The 25,634-nt window shown below is 50.7% G+C and overlaps 7 protein-coding genes across 7 annotated transcripts; 5 read left to right on the top strand and 2 right to left on the bottom strand.

Annotated features, from left to right (window-relative positions):
• Positions 1-477: 477 nt before the first annotated feature.
• N7511_002115 (1,3-beta-glucan synthase) lies at positions 478-6,375 on the top strand (the record flags this gene model as incomplete). Its single annotated transcript, XM_057124540.1, has 3 exons — positions 478-626; positions 683-5,980; positions 6,033-6,375. 3 exons carry the CDS (start codon positions 478-480, stop codon positions 6,373-6,375), a joined length of 5,790 nt encoding a protein of 1,929 aa, XP_056986699.1.
• A 510-nt stretch (positions 6,376-6,885) lies between these two features.
• lcbA (serine C-palmitoyltransferase subunit lcbA) lies at positions 6,886-8,598 on the top strand (the record flags this gene model as incomplete). The annotated part of the gene is made up of 4 exons (XM_057124539.1): positions 6,886-7,214; positions 7,291-7,801; positions 7,861-8,352; positions 8,416-8,598. The coding sequence occupies 4 exons, from the start codon at positions 6,886-6,888 to the stop codon at positions 8,596-8,598; spliced, it is 1,515 nt and encodes a 504-aa protein (XP_056986698.1).
• A 1,112-nt stretch (positions 8,599-9,710) lies between these two features.
• Positions 9,711-11,191, top strand: scw4 (putative cell wall glucanase (Scw4); the record flags this gene model as incomplete). Its single annotated transcript, XM_057124538.1, has 3 exons — positions 9,711-9,783; positions 9,867-10,000; positions 10,055-11,191. 3 exons carry the CDS (start codon positions 9,711-9,713, stop codon positions 11,189-11,191), a joined length of 1,344 nt encoding a protein of 447 aa, XP_056986697.1.
• Positions 11,192-11,734: 543 nt separating this feature from the next.
• On the bottom strand, positions 11,735-13,096 carry N7511_002112 (uncharacterized protein; the record flags this gene model as incomplete). Its single annotated transcript, XM_057124537.1, has 1 exon — positions 11,735-13,096. The coding sequence occupies one exon, from the start codon at positions 13,094-13,096 to the stop codon at positions 11,735-11,737; it is 1,362 nt and encodes a 453-aa protein (XP_056986696.1).
• A 207-nt stretch (positions 13,097-13,303) lies between these two features.
• Positions 13,304-15,200, top strand: N7511_002111 (WD domain protein; the record flags this gene model as incomplete). The annotated part of the gene is made up of 3 exons (XM_057124536.1): positions 13,304-13,961; positions 14,032-14,842; positions 14,981-15,200. 3 exons carry the CDS (start codon positions 13,304-13,306, stop codon positions 15,198-15,200), a joined length of 1,689 nt encoding a protein of 562 aa, XP_056986695.1.
• A 1,338-nt stretch (positions 15,201-16,538) lies between these two features.
• N7511_002110 (GTPase-activating protein BUD2) lies at positions 16,539-20,330 on the bottom strand (the record flags this gene model as incomplete). The annotated part of the gene is made up of 1 exon (XM_057124535.1): positions 16,539-20,330. One exon carries the CDS (start codon positions 20,328-20,330, stop codon positions 16,539-16,541), a length of 3,792 nt encoding a protein of 1,263 aa, XP_056986694.1.
• Positions 20,331-21,991: 1,661 nt separating this feature from the next.
• Positions 21,992-24,864, top strand: atgI (autophagy protein ATG9; the record flags this gene model as incomplete). The annotated part of the gene is made up of 2 exons (XM_057124534.1): positions 21,992-22,707; positions 22,758-24,864. 2 exons carry the CDS (start codon positions 21,992-21,994, stop codon positions 24,862-24,864), a joined length of 2,823 nt encoding a protein of 940 aa, XP_056986693.1.
• Between the last annotated feature and the right edge of the window lie 770 nt (positions 24,865-25,634).

Raw genomic sequence — 25,634 nt, 5'->3', positions numbered from 1 at the left:
AAGGGAGGTATGGTCAAGTATGGTAAAGAAGAGTAAAGAAGAAGGAGAGCGAGGGAAAGCATGGTGTTCTGAGTACCTGGCTGGGATAGGGGCCCCGCATACTGGAGCCAGGTACTGGGTACCTGATAGTCGAACACGTACCCTTTCCCTGTAATGGTGACGGTAAATTAGACAGTCCCCCGACCAAAAATAACACCCAGCATTTTCTCACCTTCTCTCCAACCCCCTTCCCTTCGCTCTTGCTTTACGGAGGTTGCTGTTTTGCTCTATAATCCCACTCTTTCACCCCTTTCATTCGTTACTTGAGTTTGACACTCTTTGCTTTTGTCGATGCAGCATTAATTTTCCAACTTTCGGCATAAATACTACTGTGAATGGTTGCGAATTGAGGTGAGCACGAGAACACATTGAAGAAAAAGGGAGTCCAGCCGCTAAACAAGGCAGACCGCCCTTGAAATCGATCGCGACAGATTCGCCATGTCGGGTTACGCAGGCGCTGCCGGCGGCGGTGGTCATTATGAGGATGGCTACGGCCAGCAGGCCCACGGTGACTCTTACTACCAAGACGAACACGCCCAGGGATACTATGACAACCAGGCCTATGGAGATGGTTACTACGACCAAGGGTAAGGGAAACCCGGAATGCCCGCCAACGAGATGATGAGAGCTAACAAGGGAGCAGAAACGGCTACTACGGTGGTGCTGAAGGTGGTGCGCATGGTGCCGAGGCTGACCACGGATACGCCGATGGAGGCTACTACGAAGGAGGTGCTCAACAAGATCAGTACTATGGTGACCAGTATTACGACCAGGGTCAAGGAGAATACGGACGCGGCCGACGGGGACACGACTCGGAGGCAGACTCGGAGACCTTTAGTGATTTCACCATGAGGTCGGAGACTGCTCGTGCCGCCGACATGGATTACTACGGCCGAGGCGATGACCAGTACAACAGCTACACCGACAGTCAATATGGCCGCGGCGGCTACCGCCCTCCGTCATCTCAGATCTCCTATGGTGCCAACCGTTCATCCGGTGCCTCCACTCCGGTCTACGGAATGGAGTACGGGAACGCGTTGCCGGCTGGCCAACGTTCGCGTGAGCCATACCCAGCGTGGAGTGCCGATGCTCAGATCCCTCTCTCGAAAGAGGAGCTAGAAGATATCTTCTTGGACCTGGTCAACAAGTTCGGTTTCCAGCGTGACAGCATGCGTAACATGTACGACCACATGATGACCATGCTGGATTCTCGCGCCTCGCGTATGACCCCCAACCAAGCCCTGCTCTCCATCCACGCCGATTACATTGGTGGACACAATGCGAACTACCGCCGCTGGTACTTTGCCGCTCACCTGGATCTCGATGATGCTGTTGGTTTTGCCAACATGAAACTTGGCAAGGGCGATCGCAAGACTCGCAAGGCCCGTAAGGCTGCTCAAAAGGCTGCCAAGAAGAACCCAGAAAACGAGGAAGAAACCCTCGAAGCTTTGGAGGGTGATAACAGCTTGGAAGCTGCCGAATACCGCTGGAAGTCGCGTATGAACCGCATGTCTCAGCACGATCGCGCCCGTCAGGTTGCTCTGTTCCTGCTGTGCTGGGGTGAAGCCAACCAAGTGCGATTCCTCCCCGAGTGTTTGTGTTTCATTTTCAAGTGCGCCGATGACTACTATTCTTCTCCTGAATGTCAGGCGCGTGTTGAGCCTGTGGAAGAACTCACCTATCTCAATGAGATTGTCACTCCCTTGTACCAATACTGTCGTGACCAGGGATACGAGATCATGGACGGCAAGTACGTTCGCCGTGAGCATGACCACAACAAGATTATTGGTTATGATGATATGAACCAGCTCTTCTGGTATCCGGAGGGTATTGAGCGCATTGCGTTTGAGGACAAGACCCGTCTTGTCGATATCCCGGTCGCCGAACGTTACCCCAAGCTGAAGGACGTTGTTTGGAAGAAGGCTTTCTTCAAGACATATAAGGAGACCCGATCATGGTTCCACATGGTCACCAACTTCAACCGTATCTGGGTTATCCACTTGACTGCTTTCTGGTTCTTCACTGCTTACAACGCTCCCACCCTCTACACACCGAACTATCAGCAACAGCTTGATAACAAGCCAATCACACCTCGATACCTGGCTGCTGTTGGCTTTGGTGGTGCTCTCGCGTCCTTCATTCAGATTTTCGCTACTATCACCGAATGGTTGTATGTTCCACGTCGTTGGGCTGGAGCTCAGCACCTGCGCAAGCGTTTCTTCTTCCTCCTGGGTGTTTTCATTGTCAACCTGGTTCCTGGTGTGATTATCTTCGGTTTCTTGAATCAGTTGCCAAAGAACATTCAAAACCCGGTCGGCCTCGCCCTGGGTATTGTTCACTTTGTCATCGCTCTCCTGACAGCCGTCTTCTTCGCTATCCAGCCCCTCGGTGCTCTCTTCGGAAGTTACCTGAAGAAGCACGGCCGTCAATATGTTGCCAGTCAGACTTTCACTGCCAGTTTCCCTCATCTTTCGGGTAACGACATGTGGATGTCTTATGGTCTCTGGGTTTGCGTTTTCGGTGCCAAGTTGGCTGAGTCTTACTTCTTCTTGACTCTGTCTTTCAAGGATCCAATTCGCATTCTGTCCCCTATGCAGATTCACCAGTGCACTGGTGCGCAGTACATTGGCAACGTCCTTTGTCACCGTCAACCCCAGATCCTGTTGGGTCTGATGTTCTTCATGGATTTGACTCTGTTCTTCCTGGATAGTTACCTTTGGTACATTATCTGTAACACTATCTTTTCCGTTGCGCGTTCTTTCTACCTCGGTGTCTCCATTTGGTCTCCCTGGAGAAATATCTTCTCTCGTCTTCCCAAGCGTATCTACTCCAAGGTTCTGGCAACCACCGACATGGAGATCAAGTACAAGCCGAAGGTCCTGATTTCCCAGGTCTGGAACGCCATTATTATCTCCATGTACCGCGAGCATCTTTTGGCCATCGACCACGTGCAGAAGCTGTTGTACCACCAGGTTCCATCTGAGCAGGAAGGCAAACGTACTCTTCGTGCCCCTACCTTCTTCGTTTCTCAAGAAGACCAGTCTTTCAAGACTGAGTTCTTCCCTCAAGGTAGTGAGGCCGAGCGTCGTATTTCCTTCTTCGCCCAATCGCTCTCCACTCCCATGCCGGAGCCGCTCCCCGTCGATAACATGCCCACCTTTACGGTCCTCATTCCTCACTACAGTGAAAAGATTCTGCTTTCCTTGCGTGAGATTATTCGTGAAGATGAGCCTTACTCTCGTGTCACCCTTCTGGAATACCTAAAGCAGCTTCATCCTCATGAGTGGGACTGCTTCGTCAAGGACACCAAGATTCTGGCGGATGAAACCTCCCAGTTCAATGGCGAGAAACCCGAAAAGGATGCCGCCAAGAGCAAGATTGATGATCTTCCCTTCTACTGCATTGGTTTCAAGTCTGCCGCTCCCGAGTACACTCTCCGCACACGTATCTGGGCTTCCCTTCGCTCTCAGACTCTCTACAGAACTGTCTCTGGCTTCATGAACTACAGTCGTGCTATCAAGCTCCTGTACCGTGTCGAGAACCCTGAAGTCGTCCAGATGTTCGGTGGAAACTCCGAGAAGCTGGAGCGCGAGCTCGAGCGTATGGCCCGCCGCAAGTTCCGTATTTGTGTCTCCATGCAGCGTTATGCCAAGTTCAACAAGGATGAGCGTGAGAACACCGAGTTCTTGCTCCGTGCTTACCCCGATCTCCAAATCGCTTACCTCGACGAAGAGCCTCCTGCCACCGAAGGCGAGGAGCCCCGTCTGTACTCTGCCTTGATTGATGGTCACTGTGAACTTCTCGAAGGCAACATGCGTAAGCCCAAGTTCCGCATCCAGCTTTCCGGTAACCCCATTCTTGGAGACGGAAAGAGTGACAACCAGAACCATGCCATCATCTTCTACCGCGGTGAATACATTCAGTTGATCGACGCCAACCAGGACAACTACCTCGAGGAGTGCCTCAAGATTCGCAGCGTCCTGGCTGAGTTCGAGGAATTGACCACCGACAACGTTTCGCCCTATACCCCTGGTATTGCCTCGCCCGACAGCAACCCCGTCGCCATTCTCGGAGCCCGTGAATACATTTTCTCTGAGAGTGTTGGTGTTCTTGGTGACGTTGCCGCCTCCAAGGAACAGACGTTCGGTACTCTCTTCGCCCGTACTCTTGCCCAGATTGGTGGTAAGCTGCATTATGGTCACCCCGATTTCCTCAACGCAACCTTCATGTGTACTCGTGGCGGTGTGTCCAAGGCTCAAAAGGGTCTGCATCTCAACGAGGATATTTACGCTGGTATGAACGCTGTTCTCCGTGGAGGTCGCATCAAGCACTGTGAATACTACCAGTGTGGTAAGGGTCGTGATCTCGGTTTCGGATCCATTTTGAACTTCACAACGAAGATTGGTACTGGTATGGGTGAGCAGATGCTGTCTCGAGAGTACTACTACCTCGGTACCCAGCTTCCTCTTGATCGTTTCCTGTCCTTCTACTACGCCCATCCTGGTTTCCATCTTAACAACATGTTCATTATGTTGTCTGTGCAGATGTTCATGATTGTTCTGATCAACTTGGGTGCCCTGAAGCACGAGACTATCATGTGCCGATTCAACTCCGACCTACCCATCACCGATCCCCTCCAGCCAACTCTCTGTGTCAACTTGATCCCCATTTTGGACTGGGTCAACCGTTGTGTTATCTCCATTTTCATTGTGTTCTTCATCTCGTTCGTTCCTCTCGCTGTTCAGGAATTGACAGAACGAGGTGTCTGGCGCATGGCTACTCGTCTGGCCAAGCACTTTGGTTCATTCTCCTTCATGTTCGAAGTGTTCGTCTGCCAAATCTACGCCAACGCCGTTCACCAGAATTTGGCTTTCGGAGGTGCCCGCTACATTGGTACCGGTCGTGGTTTCGCTACTGCTCGTATTCCATTCGGTGTGCTCTACTCGCGTTTCGCTGGTCCTTCCATCTACGCTGGTGCTCGTCTCCTGCTGATGCTCTTGTTCTCCACCACCACTGTCTGGACTCCTGCCCTGATTTGGTTCTGGGTTTCCCTCCTCGCGCTGTGCATCTCGCCGTTCTTGTTCAACCCTCACCAGTTTGCCTGGAACGACTTCTTCATTGATTACCGTGACTACATTCGCTGGCTGTCGCGTGGAAACTCCCGATCACACGCTTCATCCTGGATTGGTTTCTGTCGTCTATCGCGTACTCGTATCACCGGTTACAAGCGCAAGCTCCTCGGTGTTCCATCTGAGAAGGGCAACGGAGACGTCCCCAGAGCCCGCATCACCAACATCTTCTTCAGCGAAGTCATCGCTCCCTTGGTTGTTGTCGGTGCCACTCTGATCCCCTACCTGTACATCAACTCCCGGACTATGTTCTCCAACGATCCCAACTGGGCAGCCAACCCTATCGCCCGTATTGCCATCGTTGCGTTTGGTCCCATCGGTCTCAATGCTGGTGTTGCCGGTATGTTCTTCGGTATGGCTTGTTGTATGGGTCCCCTCTTCAGCATGTGCTGCAAGAAATTCGGTGCTGTCCTTGCAGCGATTGCTCACGCCATCGCTGTCATTGGCTTCATCATCTTCTTCTTGGCCATGTTCATCTTGGAGTCTCTCAACTGGGCCCGTACCATCTCCGGCATGATCGCCGTCATGGCCCTTCAGCGTTTCGTTTACAAGCTCATCATTTCGCTCGCTTTGACCCGTGAGTTCAAGAATGATCAGTCCAACATTGCCTGGTGGACGGGTAGATGGTACAACATGGGATGGCACTCGCTTTCCCAGCCCGGACGTGAATTCCTTTGCAAGATCACTGAGCTCGGTTACTTCGCAAACGATTTCGTCCTCGGTCACATTCTCTTGTTCGCCATGCTTCCTGCCCTCGCCATTCCCTACGTCGACAAGTTCCATTCCGTCATTCTGTTCTGGCTCCGGCCAAGGTAAGTTACTGAAGTCACCGTCTATGCAACCCTTTTCTAACATCCTTTCTAGTCGGCAAATTCGCCCCCCTATCTACTCCCTCAAGCAGTCCAAGCTTCGCAAGAGACGTGTTGTTCGTTTCGCCATTCTCTACTTCACCATGCTTGTCATTTTCATTGTTGTCATCGTCGCTCCCGTCATCCTGCGCAACACCAAGGTGCTCGACAGCGTGCTCAAGGATACCCTCTGGGGCATCCTTGGTGTTCAGTCCAAGGGTCAAATTGGACTCCTCCAGCCCCTGGACCACGGACTTAACGACACTGTCAAGTGGTTCACCGGCAATGGTCTCCCCGGTGGTTACTCATCTGGCGCTATTCCTTCGCCTTCTTCCGGATATGACAGCTGGTACATCTAAGCGACCTGACTTGAAGATGGTTTGTACAAAGTTCTGCGTTTATTAAAACTCGCTGCATTTTTCTGAACTCACCGGCGCACACGTTGATCTTAATGAATCCTTGTTTTTCAAATACTGTTTGTGGAATGACGCTTGTATGAAGGGTTCTGTCATTCCGGGGGTTTACCTTCGTTTCTTTCCAGCTTTCTTTGCTTGTTTTATTTACACTTCCCACGGAATTAAATTGCATTGCTTTCGAGATAAACTCAATTGATTGTTTAGACCATTCATGAATTATTAGCCCAAAATTAGCCCAAAGCGCACTGTTTACTTGTAGTCCGAACTCCGTAGTTATGCACGGCAGGAACGGGTCACGTGCCACGACCCGGACCCCCCGTTTCATCCTCATTTCAAGAAGCTGATCTCCATTGCGCCCTTCTAACCCCGGAACTACACCCAAGCACCAGCATCGGACCGGGTATATTCATAAAAATCTCCAGGGCCCTCCCTACTTCCTCTATCTCCCTCGTCATGGATCTCCAGGAGACGCAGCGTCTCCTTTCCGAACATCTAAGCAACCTTGCCGACCTATTTCACCGCGTGCCAGGCTCCGCAATCTTCCTCCGCTATGTGAAATCAAGCTATCAAGATGACCCCGTCCGTTCCGCCGTCGAACTCTTCCTGTTCCTCTTCGCTGTCCGATACTTGCTCGCTCCGAAGTACTCAACCAAGCCCGGCGTCGTACCGCTGACGGAAGATGAGATTGATGATCTCGTCGACGAATGGATTCCGGAACCCCTCGTCGGAAACCCGACAAGTCTTGACGAAATGGAAGTAGACAAGCGCACTGTGATCGTCGGGTAAATACATCTTGCCTTTCAATTGATCCCTGCGGACATTGAACATTTGCTAACGAATCCTCGTGGGGTGTTCCAGCCCCGTAGGCCCCAAGTCCAAGCTCTCCAACGGCCGCACAGTCACGAATCTTGGCTCCTTCAACTTCTACAACTTCAACACGAACGAGTCCCTCAAGGAACAAGCCATTCAGACACTGCGCGCGTACGGTGTCGGGCCCTGTGGTCCACGTGGATTCTATGGTACACAGGATGTGCACATGAAGACCGAAGACGACGTCTCCGCCTTCCTGGGAACAGCCGCTTGCATTATCTATTCCCAGGCGTTCTCGACTATTTCTAGTGTTATTCCCGCTTTCTCGAAGCGTGGTGATATCATCGTTGCTGATAAGGGTGTTTCTTTTGCTATTCGAAAGGGTATCCAGATTTCCCGAAGCATTGTGAGATGGTATGAGCATAATGATATGGAGGATCTGGAGCGCGTCCTGGCCAAGGTTACCAAGGAGCAGGCGCGCAAGCCATTGACTCGGAGGTTCATTATCACCGAGGGACTGTTTGAGTCTTATGGAGACATGGCTGATTTGCCCAAAATTGTGGGTTGCCTTGCTTGATTTCATAGTTGGATGGATGGCTTGCTGACATTTCTTTGCAGATTGAGTTGAGACTCAAATACAAGTTCCGTTTGATTCTTGACGAGACATGGTCTTTTGGCGTTCTTGGTCGTACCGGTCGTGGTATCACTGAGCACCAGAATGTCGATGCCGCTGAGGTTGATATGATTGTGGGATCGCTGGCTGGTCCCCTTGTTGCCGGTGGTGGCTTCTGTGCTGGTTCAGAGGAGATCGTTCACCACCAGCGGATTTCTGCTGCTGCTTATACTTTCTCCGCTGCGCTTCCGGCTCTGCTGTCTACTACTGCTAGTGCCACTATCAACATCCTTCAGAACAGCCCCGAGACTGTCACCCAACTTCGGGATCTTACTAAGGCCATGCGTGCTCAGCTTGATCCTCGCAGTGACTGGGTTTACTGCTCCAGCGTCCCTGAGAACCCAATTCTCATCTTGGTTCTCAAGCCCGAGGTTGTTGCCTCTAAGAGGCTCACGGATACTGATCAGCAATTCTTGCTTCAGGATATCGTTGATGAGGTATGAGTTTCCCCCCTGATCAACAATTCTCCCTCACAGTGCGGCAATTTAACATCTTCACAGTGTCTCGCCAACAGTGTTCTCATCACACGCCTGAAAACTCTCGAAGACAACTTCGAGCCCAAGCAGGTCGTCTTTCCTGCTCTGAAGGTGTGCGTTACCACCGGCCTCACAAAGAAAGAGATCGAAAAATCAGGCACAATCATCCGGCACGCCATTACTAAAGTGATGAGCAAGAGGAAGTAGACGTCTTTGATATCTTTCCCTGTCGTATCCAATTCTTGATATTTAACGGTTGATACGATGACTGCCCACGCCTACCTATGACACCTGGCAATTATCATTTTCCTTCCTCTCGTCGACCTACGACCTAATGCCCCTTCAACCCGTGTATTGTTAACCCATTGTCGATATCATACATTCTTCTTGCATACCCTTGCACAGGACCGCCCCTTTTCTCTTCCGGGCTGGAGTTTGCTTTTGCTACGCCTGTGCTTGGTTTAGATTGTTTAATACTATTTTCTCTTAGCCTGGCTTTGGCTGTGTTCTTGTGTTTATTTGCAGCCATTCTCTCCCTCAGTGCGAGACTGAAAACTAGTCCTTTGAACCTGGAAATTTCTATTCTCTTTCCCCCCTATTTCCCTTTTCCTTTTTTTACCCAAAAGACTTGCAGTGTCGAAGGATTCGTGATAGCAATATTCGAACTAACGTCTAGAACAAATCAACCCTCACCCCCCTGACGGCAAACCCTAAAGTGTCAAGGCCGACCTCCTAGAGCCAACTCCTTAAACCACCCCTTCCAAGCCCAACCCAAGATGAGGAACCCAACACCAAATTCCCGATAACATTCACAGAAGCATCCCTATCACCGCGCAGCAACGAAATATGCACCCCCCACATTCCAGCAAGAAGCAACACAAATTACATTCCACCAACCCACCAAGACAAGCCCCAAATCCAGCTTACATGCTATACCCAGATTGCCAGGATCGCCGTACCCAAGGGATCCAGATCGCTTCGAACCTTGGCAGTCCCAGATCTCATTCCACATGTCCAAGATTCAAGGTCCCTCTATGCCTGTGCCTGTGCCTGTGCTTGTATCCTCCCTTGTATTTACATGCTTCTGCTCCACTTTATAGTGGCGACACACATGCTACATGCTACATGCTACAGTAGAGTGTGCTTCCATATGGGCGTTGATATAATCCCATTGATCGGCACTTACTGAGGTATTGTTGCGCCTCCTCTTCTTAGTTTTTGGGTTTGAAAGGGATGCATGATCGACCTTTGCTGCTCACTGTTGTTCATTGAGGGATTCTGATTTCGATCCACTGGACAGGGAGCTGTCAACGGGTGAAATGAAGCGCCTATGTTTTACCAGGGCGTTGGTTGGGTTTGTGCTTGCTTGGGGCGTTTGTGCTGAGGTTCAAGGTAAGAATAGATCTGTTCAATGGAATTGATCACTTGTTCATGTTGGATGAGCCCTTTTGCTAATTGGTGTTCCTGTACGATAGACCAGACACAATGCCAAACCGATCTCACTCCTTCACCGTCTGTTAGAGAGGTTGTTGTCTGGGTGAACGAGGATGGAGTTCCCATTAATCCGGAGAGCAATGATGCTTCGCCTTCGATGGCTTTACATGGAAATGTCAGTAGATCTATTCCCACTGGTTGATTGGGATGTTGATTGTCCGTTTTACAGCCTGCGCCTTCAGTATCGATTCCCACCGATGTTTCACGCTTGGAATTGGCACCGGCTGGCGCGAAGAAGGATATCGATACGACTGATCGTAATGTCCCTGCTCCTCCCAAGGGTCAAAATCCTCGTCCACTGCCACCAGGACCACCACAGCCAGGGCCACCGCTGCCTCCACCACCGCCTGCTCAGGCTGCTCTTCCTCCAGCCGGTCCTCCACCACCACCACCTCCTCCTCCAGCTCCTCCATCCGTCCCTCCACACCCCGAAATCCACCCTCATCCTCACCCACATTCACACGGCCACCCCAACCCCCAAGGCCCACATCAAAACCCAAATCAAAATGACCACGGCTTCGGCATTTCCTACTCGCCCTACAAGGCAGACCGCAGCTGCAAGAACCAAGAAGAAGTGAACAGAGATCTCGACACCCTCTCCCAGTACAACTTCATAAGAATCTACGGCACAGACTGCGACCAAACCAAAACCGTCTCAACCGCCGCCCGCAGACACAACATGCGCGTCTTCGCCGGGATATACGACCTAACCGACTTCCCCAACAGTCTCAACGCCTTCGCCGAGGCCGCACCAACAGGACCGAACGGCAAAAAAGACTGGTCAGCCTACCACACCATCGCAATCGGCAACGAACTCGTCAACGGCAACACAAACACCCCGGCCGAAGTCGTCTCCGCCGTTAAGCAAGCACGCACCATCCTTCGCGGACAGGGGTACACCGGCCCAATCGTCACAGTTGATACCTTCTCCGTCTTACTCGACCACCCGGAACTATGCACAGTGAGCGACTACTGCGCCGCGAATTGCCATGCTTTCTTCGACGCGACTCAGAGTCCCAGCGGGGCGGGTGCGTATGCGCTCGAACAGGCGCGTTCGATCTCTGCTCGTGCGGGTGGAAAACGCACTATGATTACTGAGTCTGGATGGCCGCATGCTGGGGATGCGAATGGGGGTGCTGTTCCTTCTGTGCAGAACCAGGCGGTTGCGGTTGAGAGTCTGAGGAAGAGTTTTGCGGGTAGGGAGCGAGATCTGGTGCTTTTTACTGCTTTTGATGATATTTGGAAGGATGATAATAGCTTTACTTTCAATGCTGAGAAGTTTTGGGGCATTCATGGTGGTCTTTAGGGCTGGGATTGAGGGTTGAGCGGAGGCCGCTTTTCTTTTTTTTTCGCTTTGTTATTTTGGGGCCTTTTGAGTTGGAATTGCCCTGGGTAGGATTTGTTTCTTTGCTCTTGTACATAGATTTTGCATGGCTAGTTCGATAGTTCGTTGACGAGGAATGAAAGAACAATCATATTTTGATACTGCCAGTTGCTCTGATAGGACTGTTTTACCTTATGACGGAGGTTTTTCATGAATTCGCGTCCAAAATGCAATCTATTGCGATCTCATGGCCCTGGAATCTACCAGCGTGAAACCGTAAAGCAGTCTACATGCTTGTTTTTCGTGCTTTTTACACTATAATGTATAGGATCGTGTTCATAGATTCGCTTTTTGTTTGTAGATGGTCGATACTATTATAACCTTGGGAATCATCCACGAAGACCTTGGGCCTTCTATGTCAGGAGTAGAGAAGGCGTATTGGGGGCGCTAATAAACTTGAAAAGAACTTCACAGGTTCGCCTATTAGACGACCAGCAGGACCTGAGAAAAAGACAAGAGAAGATATCAACCGCGGAACTTGCGATGACTCTCCCTCCGACGAGCATCTTCCTCGGCCCTGGCCTCAACCTTGTCCATCCACCCACCACGACAAGTAAGCGCTTCAAACGCCTCCTTATTGGAAGGCAAATCCCAGAAAGAGTGCTCACCACCGCCATCCTCCCGATGCTTCTCAAGATCTCGATTGCGGCGAATAACAAGTGCAGTCAACATGCCCCGCGACTTGCTACTAGGCGTCAACCCAATGACCTCCATCTCCCGCAACAAAGACACAACCCCAGGCAGATCCTTGCAACCCCGCCAATGGAAGTAAAGCATCTCATCATACAGACCAGACGAAGCACCAAGCAGGGAGGACAGCCGTCCATGCTCTTTGATATTCGAGCGGAACTGTCCGATGAGCGGGGAACCCGGGAAATGCGTGTTCAGCACGCGGAACGCGATGAGCAATGTCTTTGGGTATAGACTCGCAACGACCGGTGCAATGGGAACGACGGCCGGGACGCGCAGTGGCCCTGCGCTTCGCGGGACTTTGTGCGCTGGTTGGCTTTCCACATGGTTTAGCATTGAGAAGATGCGTGCTTTGCATACTTCCCACACGCCCATGTCGCCTTTTCCTTCTTCAATGGCTTGGAAGAGGGCGAATTCGATGTGCTCGGATTCGCGTTGCACGACAATGTCGATTGCTTCTTTCATGGTGATTGTTATTGCGGCCCCGGGGGTTGCTGCTTCTGTGTAGCCCAGGTCGTCGAGGTTGATTCTTTGGGGACCTTTGTCCTCGGAGATTTCTTCCTCGATTGTGGTTTGTTCTGGTCTTGTCGGTTTTGAGTTTGCCTCATTTTGCTTTCGATGTTCTCTCTTCTGCTTTCTGTTTGACTCTTGTAGTAATGAGTCGAATATGGACATGAGCTCTGTGACCTCGGCTTGTTTTTCTGCGCTCAACGAGTTTGATGCGTCTGTTTGGCCTGGATCTCCGCGCTTAGTCTTCAGCTTTTCCAATAGATTTTTGAAAGTCTCCTTTTCCTGAAAGGTGATCTTCTTGGAATTTGACCTCTGCACCGGCTGCTTTAAGCCCACTGGCCTGCGGGAGGAGACAGATGCTGCTCGTTTTTGTAGATAGCTCCTCCTCGGCTTGGGAGTTTCGTCCGCCTCAAACCCGATTGAAATATCCTTGTTCATGGGCGGCTTGTCCTCCGGTACATCGTTCGTCGCTAGTGTGGCATTGCGCGTAGAAAAAGTCCGTCGGGGTAGGCGATTGAGCGCTCGTAGGGAAGGTGTCACCGCGGTGATTGTGCGCGTGTGATATAGAAACGGCGCCGAGCTTTCAGTCGCTGCTAGAACGCTTCGGCGTGCGAGACTTGTCGCCATTGCAGCGTTTGCACTGCTTCGCTCTGCCTCTCTTGCTTTTCTAACGCAGCCCTGCTTCTTGAACCAACACTTGTTGAATTGAACTCTGCTTCAAGGTATATCTCAATCCTCCTGCGCACTTCCTTTGCATCCGTCAGAACAAGAGAGATTCCAACTGCAGCACGGACTATGAACGTTTACTTTTTTTTTTGCCGCAATCAAGGTCACATGATGTCGCGCGAGCAGTTGACGCGCTTCCGCGTCGGGGATTCTGCCGATCCTCCGACGCTCGAAGACGAGATCAAATCTGCTTCCCCAGATACGTCTCCAGACACTGATTCCTTCGACGCAATGCCTGAAATCTCCGACTTCGAAAAGGAGCGCTTGGCGAACATCGCCGAACGCGATGCGCTCCTCAAACAACTTATGCTCGACAACAAGTCCGCCGGTCATTTTATGACTCCCCCCAAACCTCCAGGCAGTGGTGGTCCGAAGTCAAAGAAGCGTGCTCCGCCAAAACCTCGTATTAAGAAAGAAGACGAAGACAATACCCCTCGACGTACCTCCTCCCGCCTCAAGGGACTCGTGGCAGACAGTGAAGTCGCAAAGCGCAAAGCCGAAGATGAACACGATGCCTTGCGCGAAGCCGAGCGCGCCAAGAGGATTCGCCGCACCGATTCCTTCACACAAGCTGATATGTTCGTTGCCGGACAGAAGCTGACCGGGGCCGATTTGATCGGTGTCGACGTAATCACCAAGGGTGTCGCAAAGCCCTATGAGCGAACATTCGACAATGACGATGTTGAGAAGACCACAGACAAGGACTTGAAGGCGATCCGGGAGGAAATGAGTGGATTGAAGCTTTGGGAAGCTTGGGATCCGCAGCGTGAGAAGCCCTTGTCCTATACTGTATTCATGTGTCTTCGATGCCTTTCGCTAACACCTTTGAATTGCAGGTATCAAGATCACCCCGGAGCGCGTGTATGCGATGACCTTTCACCCATCCGAATCAAAGCCTCTCATCTTCGCCGGTGACAAGATGGGTCACCTCGGTATGCTGGATGCGTCGCAGGAAAAGCCTGCTGTCAATGAGGACGACGAGGATGAGGATGAGTATGATCCGGACCCTATTTTGACCACTTTGAAGCCACATACTCGTACCATTTGCTCGATGACAATTAATCCCTGCAAGCCGACTCACCTGTACACCGCTAGTTATGACAGCTCGATCCGTGAATTGGATCTGGAGAAGATGGTATCGTCGGAGAAGTACGCACCAGAATCTACCAACATTGACGAGGCAGTTTCCTCGGTGGACATGGTACCAGATGATCCTCATACACTGTACTGGACGACTCTGAACGGCGAGTTCGGTCGTTATGATATGCGCATGGCTCGTAATGAAAGCAACGTCTCCTCGTGGCAACTATCGGAGAAGAAAATCGGTGGATTCACAATTTGCCCCTCGCAGCCTCACTTCGTCGCAACAGCGAGTCTGGACCGTTTCATGCGTTTGTGGGATCTGCGCAACTTGTCAGTTGAGAACCCAATCCCAGTCGCCGAGCATGAGAACCGCCTCTCGGTATCACACGCTGCATTCAACTCGGCTGGTCAAATCGCAACCAGTTCATATGACGACACAATTAAGATTTATGATATTGGCGCAAAGGGATTCTCGTCGTGGCAGGAAGGCCACACCCTCAAAGAAGACCTCACCCCTGACACTGTTGTCAGACACAATTGCCAAACTGGGCGCTGGGTGACAATGTATGTTCCAAGCCTTGACTCTCTGCGTTTATGTTTGTGGCTTTATTGTCTTTTCTCTCATTTTCTACCTTTCTGCGTGTCTTGCGTTCTGCGTGTATCTTTTCTGGCCATTCTGAGCCCTAACTAACATTTCTCTAGTCTACGCCCTCAGTGGCAACTTAACCCGCAGTCACCAATTCAACGGTTCTGCATCGGCAACATGAACCGCTTTGTCGACATCTACAGCAGCAACGGTGACCAGCTTGCTCAGCTTGGTGGGGAGGGCATTACGGCAGTCCCTGCGGTGGCTGTCTTCCATCGCAGTAAGAATTGGGTGGCTGCCGGTACTGCCAGTGGCAAGCTTTGCTTGTGGCAGTAATTAATTTATCAGGGTTATGTCAAAAATACATCCCAAATTGATCAAAACACACTCCTCCTCAAATAGTAGTGGATGTCTACCATCAGCGTTGAAACTAGATCAATTTCAGTATTGTATTGACTGTACACCCTTGACAAACATCAATTTCGTTGTTGGCTACTAGGCGGGAATTGACAATCAATCCGATTGATTGAAATGCCAACAAATTGATGGATTTTTTCAGGTGAAATATCATACTAAAACTGTGCTAATCCTAACGCCAATGTTATACATCTAATACGACTCTATTCTTACCTGGAATTTCTCGAATCTTTCGTTCAAGCCCCCCAGCTCCTCGTATTCCACAATAACGCAACATTAGACCGACTGATAAGACACTTACTTACCATTGCCACTGCAATATCTTCTGGTCATGGTAGTGGCATGCATTAACTAGCAAGTAGGATGAAAGGCAGACAGACGTGACTTCAAACTATCAACAAGGCAGTATCGCTGGTCTAAATCTAAGTTGAGGAGGATAAGCCCATACCCCAAGGAAGGGAGTTGATACAGTCACTTTACTTTTTACCATGCTCACGTCGGGGTTTAAATTGAACTCATATTGTATCTTGATCTCAGTAAACAATGCTATGTATTGTGTGTACCAATGAAAGGAGAACACCAATCCATTCCATCTATAGGAAGAAACATGAAAAGCATAAAGAGGTATTTACACATTGGCCACCATCTATCTCCAAAGGGAATCAAACCCAAACCAAATGGAGATATAAGAATGATCCGATCCCATTAAACAATAGAATCTGACAAGGTCCGACCAAAAGGAGAGTAAGAGTAAAACAGGATATCATATCATAGAGATCTCTCGATCGAGATAAATCAGATCATCGTGTTCGTTTAGTTTTGTTTCGCCCCAAAAATCAAGACCTTACTTTTAGTCTCTCTCTTTTTTTGTGTATCTTTTTCCGTTCTTCTCTTTTGTTCCTAGAACCGAGAGACGGGATTGGAGTTGGAGTTGGAGTTGGAAGAAGGTAGGAGGTTGGTTGTGTATAAGGGAGAGAGGGGGACCATGAAAACACACAATCAAATGAGGGACAGGGTATCAACACCGTGACACATGCTTTGGGGGAAAGAAAATAAAGATAGATGATCGAAACAAGCATAGGGCACGGCACAGGTAGGAATGAAGGAGGAAAGGCGGAAGATGAAGAGGGGAGTAGAGGGAGAAATGAAAAACGTTCAAATCATGAGCACATGGGAAGCGGTCAGAGAGGAAAGGACGAAAGAGGAAAAGCGTAGAAGAGAGAGAGAAAGGAAATGGCATGCAGGCAAATTCGTGCATTAAGATTCATTGCGCAAATCCTCATGCGAGTGGTTGTTTTGAGACTGGTCACGGTCCTTGTGTTTGCGTCGAGATGGGGCGGGGACGAAGTCGAAGAAGCGGTACTTGCTAGATGATTCCTTGGTGACGCTGGCCCTGCGCGCTTTGGAAGACTCCGAGTACTCCAGCGAGTAGGTTGAGGAATTCTTGGAACTTCCGGTGCTGTCGCGGGCATCAGACCAACGTGGGATGGCGAATGGAATGCGACTTTGGTCCCAGGTAGCGGATGACGAGCTTGGCGGTGTATCCTCATCGGCGTCAGGAGCATGATCGGTGGAACGACGAGGCATTGCAGGTCGCGTAGCAAAGTAGCCAATGGAGTTGCGATGACTGTTTGGTGCTGGCGCGGAGCCGGACATCATGGGATCGGCGGCAGGGGTCGATGGCTGGCTCGAGCGTTCGTCGTAAAAGGTCACGGGCCGTTCCATCGAGTCCACTAGCTCTTCCCATTTGATCTCGAGACTGCCACTAGGCCGCTCGGCTTGCTCCGCTCGACTGAGACACTCCTCGGTCCGTGCCCGTAGATCAAGAGCCGCTTTATGGAACTTGGCAAGGTTGACATCAAGTTCTCCTAATTCGTTCAACCGATGAGGAGCCACGTCAAGCCACACACGAATCAAATTTGCGAAGCACCGAGCATGATCGATAAGGAACGGAAGGCTGGGGAAGCCTTCGCGCGACGTCGGAGGCAACCTTCCAAGGATTTGAATAGGCGTGGTGTAGGAAGGCGTGACAATAGGAGCTGGTCGATCAGCTGGAATTCCACAGATGGAATCGACGAAATCTTTGAAATCCGAGCGATGGCCCACAAGGAATTTGTTCATTGGCTCCATCCAAGGTTCTTTGTTACCAAACGTTGTCATATTAGCCAATCCCTGCAAGGCTTTAGCAATAAGCGTGAGGGTGCGCTGTGCACGAGGACGAGGGTGATCTTTCAATAGCCCGAAGAGTTTCGGGTTGAGGATGGCTGGACAAAAGAACCGCAAGAACAAGAAACCAGAAACACTGCTGTATGTCACAGAGCGTAGGAAATCTCCATAGCGGTCATCTGCACATGCCCTGACATGCCGGAAGATGCGACGCAATTCCGGGGGACATCTTGATGCAGAGCCGGCGATAGACTTCCATACACTAGTGGTGAGTGCTGTAAGGTTTCTCCAGTTGCGTTCAAGATCCTCATGGCGTGGAACACGAGATGGGTCGACTTCGCATTCCGGATCGCTTTCGTCGATATCACGTAGTCGTTCCGCAATGGTGTCTTCAAGATACTGCTTGCCCAGACGACGCATGTGGAGGTCCAGTGCCTTGGTCAGAAGTGAGTTTCCACGGAACAGGAGGTTGGCCTCGACAGTCGCTGTCCTGCCCATGTCTCTCACAAGGACTTCACGCTCCTGGCCTGACTCCTGAGTGTTGTTGGAATGTATTCTCGTTGTGTATCTCAGCCGGTTGGTGGTGGACTCTTTGTGAACTCCGTCAATTTCATCTTCGACCAGTGCTGAGATCCATTCCACCGTGGACCCTGAGACTTGATAGATGTTCAGAAGCATTTCGGCCAAATGTGTCAGCTCCGACGACATCACTTGAGCCATGTTGATTGTGAGACCGTTGGTGAAGGAGTGGAGAATTTCCGATATCGGTGCATATTCGTCCGACATTAGAACAACAGTTTCCTCCATTCGAGCTCTCATAAACATTTCGCCTACTGCGTTGTCTTGATCGTCCAGGATTGGCCACCACTTTTCAGTATCCACACCGGCATCCAGTTCCTCAAGTCGCATGTCTACCCGGCCGAAAATGGCATCGTTTGCAGAGATTTCGATTTCATCCAGCATATTTACGGCGTTCATGTCTTGGTTGGAAGCGTATGTTCCGTGGGCGATGAGTGTCCAGTCTTTCTGAGTCGGGTTGAGAGTTTTCACAAGAATCGAAGCTTGGGATAGAACTGGGGGCAGATCAGTGAAGAGGAAATCCTCACGCCAGAAAGGATTCATAGTGCGATACTTGACAGCAGTTTTGCCGCGAATTTCCCCATCTAGAAGCACCTCGGTATAATAGTCGCTAACCTTGGAGGTCGGAGTTTGTTGGTGGTGACCATGACCATGGGATCTTGATGCTTTTCGGCTTCGAGGGGTTTCCTCCTCTTTGGCGCGGATCAGTTTGGCCTCGACAATCTTTAAATTTAAAAATCGTTCAATCCGGAACATGTCTTTGAGTAGGGGAGTCGCGGGGGCATCGGCTTCTGGGGTCTTGTTGGGATCTTCGATTTTTGATGCAGGCCCATAGAGCTCTGGAATCGTGAAGGCGCGCAAAAGGACAAACCACACCTCGAAAAGTACACGGCTTTCCAGGGCAAGGTATATCGGACGAACGTTTGAGTCTGGTACTGGATGTGCCGCATACTGCGGGTAAATCGCGACACAAAATTCATCATCGAGGACAGAGGAGTTCAACTGCTGGATGGCACAGCGAGACAATTGAGACAGCTGAACGCATGCCAAGAGAGACACATCGGTCTCAGTGTAAAGTTTGAAAAATCCATTCTCTTGTAGGGTGCAACTGACTTTCTGCCACGAGGAAGACAATGCCCTTGACTGTCGATACGTAGACACTCGGCGTCCAGATATCGGCATTGCACCAGAGGCAGAGGGTCTATCCCATAAAAGCATTTTGCCAACTTTGATAATAGTTGCGTCCTTTTGAGCAGCGCTTTCCGAATTGCGCCGACGTTCAGGGATTCGGCGGTCTCCAATGACGACCTCTTGAGGCTTGGTCATTTTGTTTTGGACACCCTTAGGTCGGATAGGTTGCCAGCAGAGCAGGGCTGCAAGCCATGAATCAAAAGTTTCCTTAACGTGGGGGCGTAGTTGTATCCCAAGCCCGGAGGTAAATGTGTGGACGCTTAGATAAGTAGTCTGAAGCTCAGGGTCGAACAATGTTCGAACTCGACAGCCACGCAAATCAGGAATCAGCGTCTTGGCCAATGCGGGTTCTCCTTTCGCTTGATAGATCAGACTTCCAGTAGCGACATTGATAGCACAGTACCCGGAGGTCCACGAAGTGGTTGAGGCGGTTCGAAAGGACAGGATCCCATGCATCCTCCCACAAGTAGTTTTCATCAATTGTAGGATTTTCGTGGCTTCAGAGCTTGAAAGAGGGGAGGCGAAAGAATCCTGGCTGTCTGCAATTCCAGTCACGGTTTTGCTTGATCGCTGACGCGGGACCGACTGGCTGGAATATTGCCTTGATTGAATTGACGGAAACCCGATCGAATTTGATGAATCCTCAGACAATTTTGGCGATGATGAGCCAGCTGTGTTGATTGATCCGATTCGTGTGCGAGTTTTGAAGGAGCTGGGGGTGGTCTCGTTTCGTTGTTCCTCCGCCGCCGTTGTTCGTGATCGCGCCCGCTGGCTTCTTCCCTCTGGTGGTATATCTTCGTCGCCTCCTCCAGACGAATATTTGCTCAACTCCCGACGCCGTTCAGGCTCGGTGGGCCGCGATCGCACAGTGCTTTGCGGGGATGAGGTGCCGCCGCTCGCGAAAGGTTCGGGCTCGGATAGGGGGGAATGGGTAGCGGGGGAGTGCGACTCTGGCGTCACAGTTCGGATCGTGGTTTCTCGGAAACTGTCGGGATAGACCATCCCATGTCGATCTCTGGATGAGGATTTCTTGCTGGCGCGTCGTTCGACCGGGCGACTATATAATGCTTGATGTATTGAGCTCCGCTTGAACGCGTTCGGATCGGGCTCCATTTCGTTTGGGGTTCTGCGGCCCCTTCCAGGCGACGTACAAACGAAAATGAAACCCGTTCAATGTAAGGCAGGGAAAAGAAGAGAGATCCTAATCGAGCCCAACACTCGGTGAGTAGACCTTGACACGTCGGCACGGTATAATTGGAGGTCCAAATTTGTGCTATGAGACCACATGGAGTCCGATGAGAGGAGTATCGGGGTCGCACATTCGGTCGAGGTTCGGCAGGGGGTGGGAGGGAAGGAAGGAGGAAGAGGAGGGGGGGGGGGGGGGGGAGAGCAATGGATAGAACGAAGGGGGGCGTGTGTATGGAAAGATGCAGGAGAACCTAGCGAATGCGGTGAGCGTTCAATCCTGTAGATAGCAAGAGTACATATAGTAAAGTAGTAATGAAGTGGTGATGCGGGTGTGGACCGAGGAAGTGAACCGGGCGAATGGGAATATCATCAAGGGAACGAAAGCACTACCTTTCAACCTTTCATCAGACAGAAAACCATGAAATTGTCGATCCCATATGGGAGGGGACAAAGGGTGAAGAGGGTGGGGGGGGAGGTTGACAAGGGTAAGAAGCTGGAGATGCCCTCAAAAGAGGAGGGGGAGTGGGAGTGGATAAGCTGCGAACGCTGAGAAAGCTGAGAAAGCCCGAGTTGGTCAAGGGGAACAAGAACTTCTACTTTCCTCCAATTCAAATGGATTCAACTAATTTGACCGGAACATTGACTACACTCGGTTCACCCTTCACACCTTTCTGATCCTCTTGGACTGTTGGATTTATAAGTTTGACTTTGACGCTTTACCGAAACTACCGAGTACTATTTCCTATCGGGGGGAAGATTGACCTCATCAGAGGCTTTTCTCTTTCGCGGACTCGAGACCTCGAATTATACTTCAGCCCCTACTGCAGGCTTAAATTGCCGAGAATGGTGAAGATATTGGCCTGACTAGCTCCCTGTTGTGCTGGTCGAATTGGGGGATATCATCCTGAATCATGAGAGGACATGGCTTGACGATCTAACCCTATTGCAGCCTGGTTTCATCTTTTGCCTCTATAGATAGAGGAGCAAATCATAAAACACCGCCATTTGAGGGTTGGCGGGTGTCCAAAGTACTAGATTCTGTTCAACAGGCTCAAAGTCTTGGAAGAAATCTCCGAAAGTGGAGCCATTGAGGCGCTCTGGCAATTGGGGAGAATCGGAGATGTCCCCCAGATCGGGCAGAACTATGGATAGAATATGGATATAAGGTACTAGAAGAGTCTGAAGGTCGGTGGCAGATCAGATGCCCGACGAACATCGAGAGATCAAGCACGTCAGTGAACAAGCGAGCAAGCGAACAAGGAAATCGTCGAATCTAAACATTTGCCCAGATTCCCCCGCAGGTGAGTCAGCAAGGCTGCCTCAGGCGGAGGATCTCCCTTTATGTCATCACCAGGTACACCCTGAGGCAGCTGATCTGAGCTCCTGACTTGATCACCTGGTAACGTGATCGCTGAACGTGAACACTCCACTGCCTGTCTCTGTTGCCTCTGTCGCATCTGTCGCATCTGCTCTCCGCCTCTCCTGTTGACCTCTATCTCTTATCGCTGGATGGCACTTCATTACGACAATCACTGGCATCTGATGCCAGTGGGATGAGTGTACTTCAAGCTTCAGTCTGATCCAAGATGATGTCCTCTAACATACTCTCGCGGTTCCTGCCACCTACCGGTTCACCCTCTGTCTATGAGACGTTGAGGCAACAAGATGCGGGCTCTGAATCCTCCGATATCGAGGAGCGCGCTGGCCTCACCATGGAGGATCCACAAGAACACTTTAGTGACCGGGAGCTGGAGGAGGCACTGGCAGATGCAAGGGACAGTGAAATCACCAGTCCCAGTGCTCTTTTGAGCCCAGGGCGGTCACGGAAGCCACCCAAAGAACGAGCATCTCCACCGGCCACACGCCGTCGCAAGCCATCGAGGCCGAGATGGATGGCACCTGACTCATCTCCGGGATATGAGCTTGATGATAACGATGAAGATGTTCCTCATTCACTGTTGGTGGAAGAAAACCACGAAGATGCAAAATCACGGTTGCCGCCGCCTCCCCGGTCCCATAATCGTTCGGATCAACGGCCTGCCAGTCCCGGTCCGTCTCCGCCCAACCGAGCCCGCTGGAACGAGCAAAGAGCTCCTCCGCCATCCCAGAATTATGCTGGTCACACATTAGGCAGGTTGTTTGCGGGGCAACATCCGGCCCTTGCAAATGTTGACCCTAAGAAAAAAGCAATGTGGCGGTGGGCAAATGTCGAGGATCTGGACAATTTCCTCAAAGATGTTTATACATACTTTTTAGGAAACGGCATCTGGTCTATTCTACTTACTAGGGTATTGAATCTTCTGTATGTGGATGATCCCACCCAGGTAGCAACTAAGACTAACTCGATCCTAGGACATTTGCATTCGTTGTTGGGTTCTCAACCTTTTTGATGAACTGCATCGATTACCCTAAGGTTCGAGGGAGCAAGTCTCTGGACGATATTCTTGTACCTCAGTGCACAGCAAAAATGTCTAGTTCATCCACGTTTTTGCTATGGCTATTCAGTTTCTTCTGGATTGGGAAACTTTTCCAGTACTTGCTGGATATTCGCAGGCTCAAACAGCTACATGATTTCTATTACCACCTACTTGGGGTTTCTGACGCAGAAGTACAGACAATTTCATGGCAAGAGGTGGTGAGCCGACTAATGACCTTGAGGGACTTGAACCCCGCTACAGCGGCTGCTGTCTCTGCCCAGCACCGCAGATTCTTAGGTAGTCAGTCGAAACAACGAATGGATGCTCACGACATTGCCAATCGCCTGATGCGGAAAGAGAACTATATGATCGCCTTGGTAAACAAGGACGTTTTGGATCTCACCCTCCCAATACCATTCCTTAAAAATCGGCAGCTCTTTTCCCGGACCATGGAGTGGAATCTTAACCTGTGTATTATGGATTTCGTTTTCAACGAGCAAGGTCAACTGCGCACCTTGTTTCTCAAGGATACCCACCGCAGGCTATTGAGCGACAGCTTGCGTCGTCGCTTTGTCATTGCTGGTATCATGAATATTTTTGTAGCTCCATTCATTGTGGTCTACTTCATGATGCACTATTTCTTCCGTTACTTCAACGAGTTCAAGAAGAACCCTGGTCAAATTGGCTCCCGTCAATACACACCCATGGCGGAATGGAAGTTCCGCGAGTTCAACGAGCTCTGGCATATTTTTGAACGTCGCACCAACATGTCTTACCCATTCGCCAGTCGCTATGTTGACCAGTTCCCTAAGGATAAGACGGTTCAAGTGGCGCGATTCGTCGCCTTCGTCTCTGGGGCTCTTGCTTCAGTACTAGCTCTCGCATCGGTGATAGACCCAGAGCTGTTCCTTGGATTTGAATTAACACCTGACCGGACTGTTCTTTTCTATCTTGGGATTTTTGGTACGGTTTGGGCTTTTGCCCGAGGCCTCGCGCCGGAAGAGACCGATGTCTTTGACCCAGAATTTGCCCTCCTCGAGCTAATCGATTTCACACATTACTTCCCATCAGGATGGAAAGGACGCTTGCATAGCGACGACGTACGCAAAGAATTCGCAATTCTCTATCAATTGAAGATCGTCATCTTCCTAGAAGAAATACTCAGCATGATATTTACTCCTTTTGTCCTATGGTTTACCCTGCCCAAATGCAGTGACCGCATCATTGACTTCTTCCGAGAATTTACTGTACACGTCGATGGTGTAGGTTATCTCTGCTCCTTCGCAGTCTTTGATTTCAAGAAAGGCACAAATGTCCTCTCCCAAGCCGCACCAGGACGACGAGATCCAACCAAACAAGACCTACGCACCGATTACTTCTCCACCAAAGACGGCAAAATGCTCGCATCCTACTATGGCTTCCTAGATAACTATGGTGCAAACCCGCAACCAACCAATCGTCGCCAATTCCATCCACCTCCAACCCTCCCAACCCTTGACTCAGCCTCTGCGGCTGACTTTAGCGCTCCCCGGGATCTTCAAACACGCCCCGCGCCCACTTCAGCCGCAGCCTTCGGCCCCCAATCCCTCGTCGGAGCCTCTAGATTCCGACCGATGGGCGTGGATTCCCGCTCCCCAGCCCCTTCTATGCTCCTCGACCCTCACCACCAACCCTCTACCTCTGGATTCCGCCCAGCGCCGCGTTCCAATCCCAGCCAGCATCAGCGAACCCGACTGGCGCGCTCACAACTTCCAACTGCCAATTCCATCGATGACGAGGATCCACTCTCCCAAGAAAGCCCTGGGTCAGCTACTCGACAATCTGTTCCTCACGCTGGTGCCTCTAGTGGTGGCGCAGGCGCTAGTGATAGCCTAGGCGATTCATGGCGTATGAATCCGCTCGGGAAGGATGAGGATGAAGCCGATGAAGGCGATGAGGGCGAGAATCTCGATGCTATCGCTGGTGGGGCTGGTGTTTTGGGTTTGATCCAGCAGTTTCAGAAGGCTAATACTGATGGCCGCCGCACAACTGTGGGCATTTAGTTCCGCACCACGTCGTGTCTTGATTCTGGAGATTGGCTGTAGGTGGCTATGTGTGCGCTTTGCATTTGTCTCTGCATTTCTGGTTTCTCAATTGGCCTTGTCCTTGATCGTTATATTTACCGGCTTATATAGAATCATGATTTTTGAAAATTCCTCTGTTTCTCCTAGGCACTTGAGCTCTGAATAAGCCCCAGACGCTAGAGCTTAGGTCTCACACCGTAGACATGGGAAAAGTTTTCTGTGATTTGATTGAATAGCTGTCTCTGAGGACTGTGAATAGCATCCTTAATGATTCGCAATAGGGGGCAGTTCACGACAAGATGAGCAAGTTTGCTCGCCATAGCAAGGCGGACAAGATACCTTGTCCGATCTTTGTCTCGAGGTCTGAATCGAACAAAGAACTCGAACTGCATTTGCTTCTTTTTCGATCATGGTCCAAATAAGCCAGTATTATAGACTATCGCCTGCATATGCGCAAACTATCGTCTATAGTACGCGCCTCTGCTAGCCTCATGCGCCGGATCACGGCTACCGAGCCAATCACAGCGCCGGTTGACTCTACTCCGGCTAAAGTGGAGATATCGGACTGCTTCGCGGCTCCGAACAGCCGAGATGGTATGTATAATCGTGAACGGAGGAATCTCTCTGGTCATTACCTAGAGGAAAGGGGCGGAATAAGTGGGATTTCTGCATTTTCCATTCGGAGGCTCGGTCCTATGCGAGGCTAGAAATGTTATATAAACTACTATAAAGAACAGTTTCAAGGATTT

Source organism: Penicillium nucicola (genome assembly GCF_028828085.1).
Source record: "Penicillium nucicola strain IBT 29836 chromosome Unknown utg000002l, whole genome shotgun sequence".
Lineage (NCBI taxonomy): Eukaryota > Fungi > Ascomycota > Eurotiomycetes > Eurotiales > Aspergillaceae > Penicillium > Penicillium nucicola.
The sequence above is the reverse complement of the archived record's forward strand: the minus strand, read 5'-3'. Positions and strand labels throughout refer to the sequence as shown.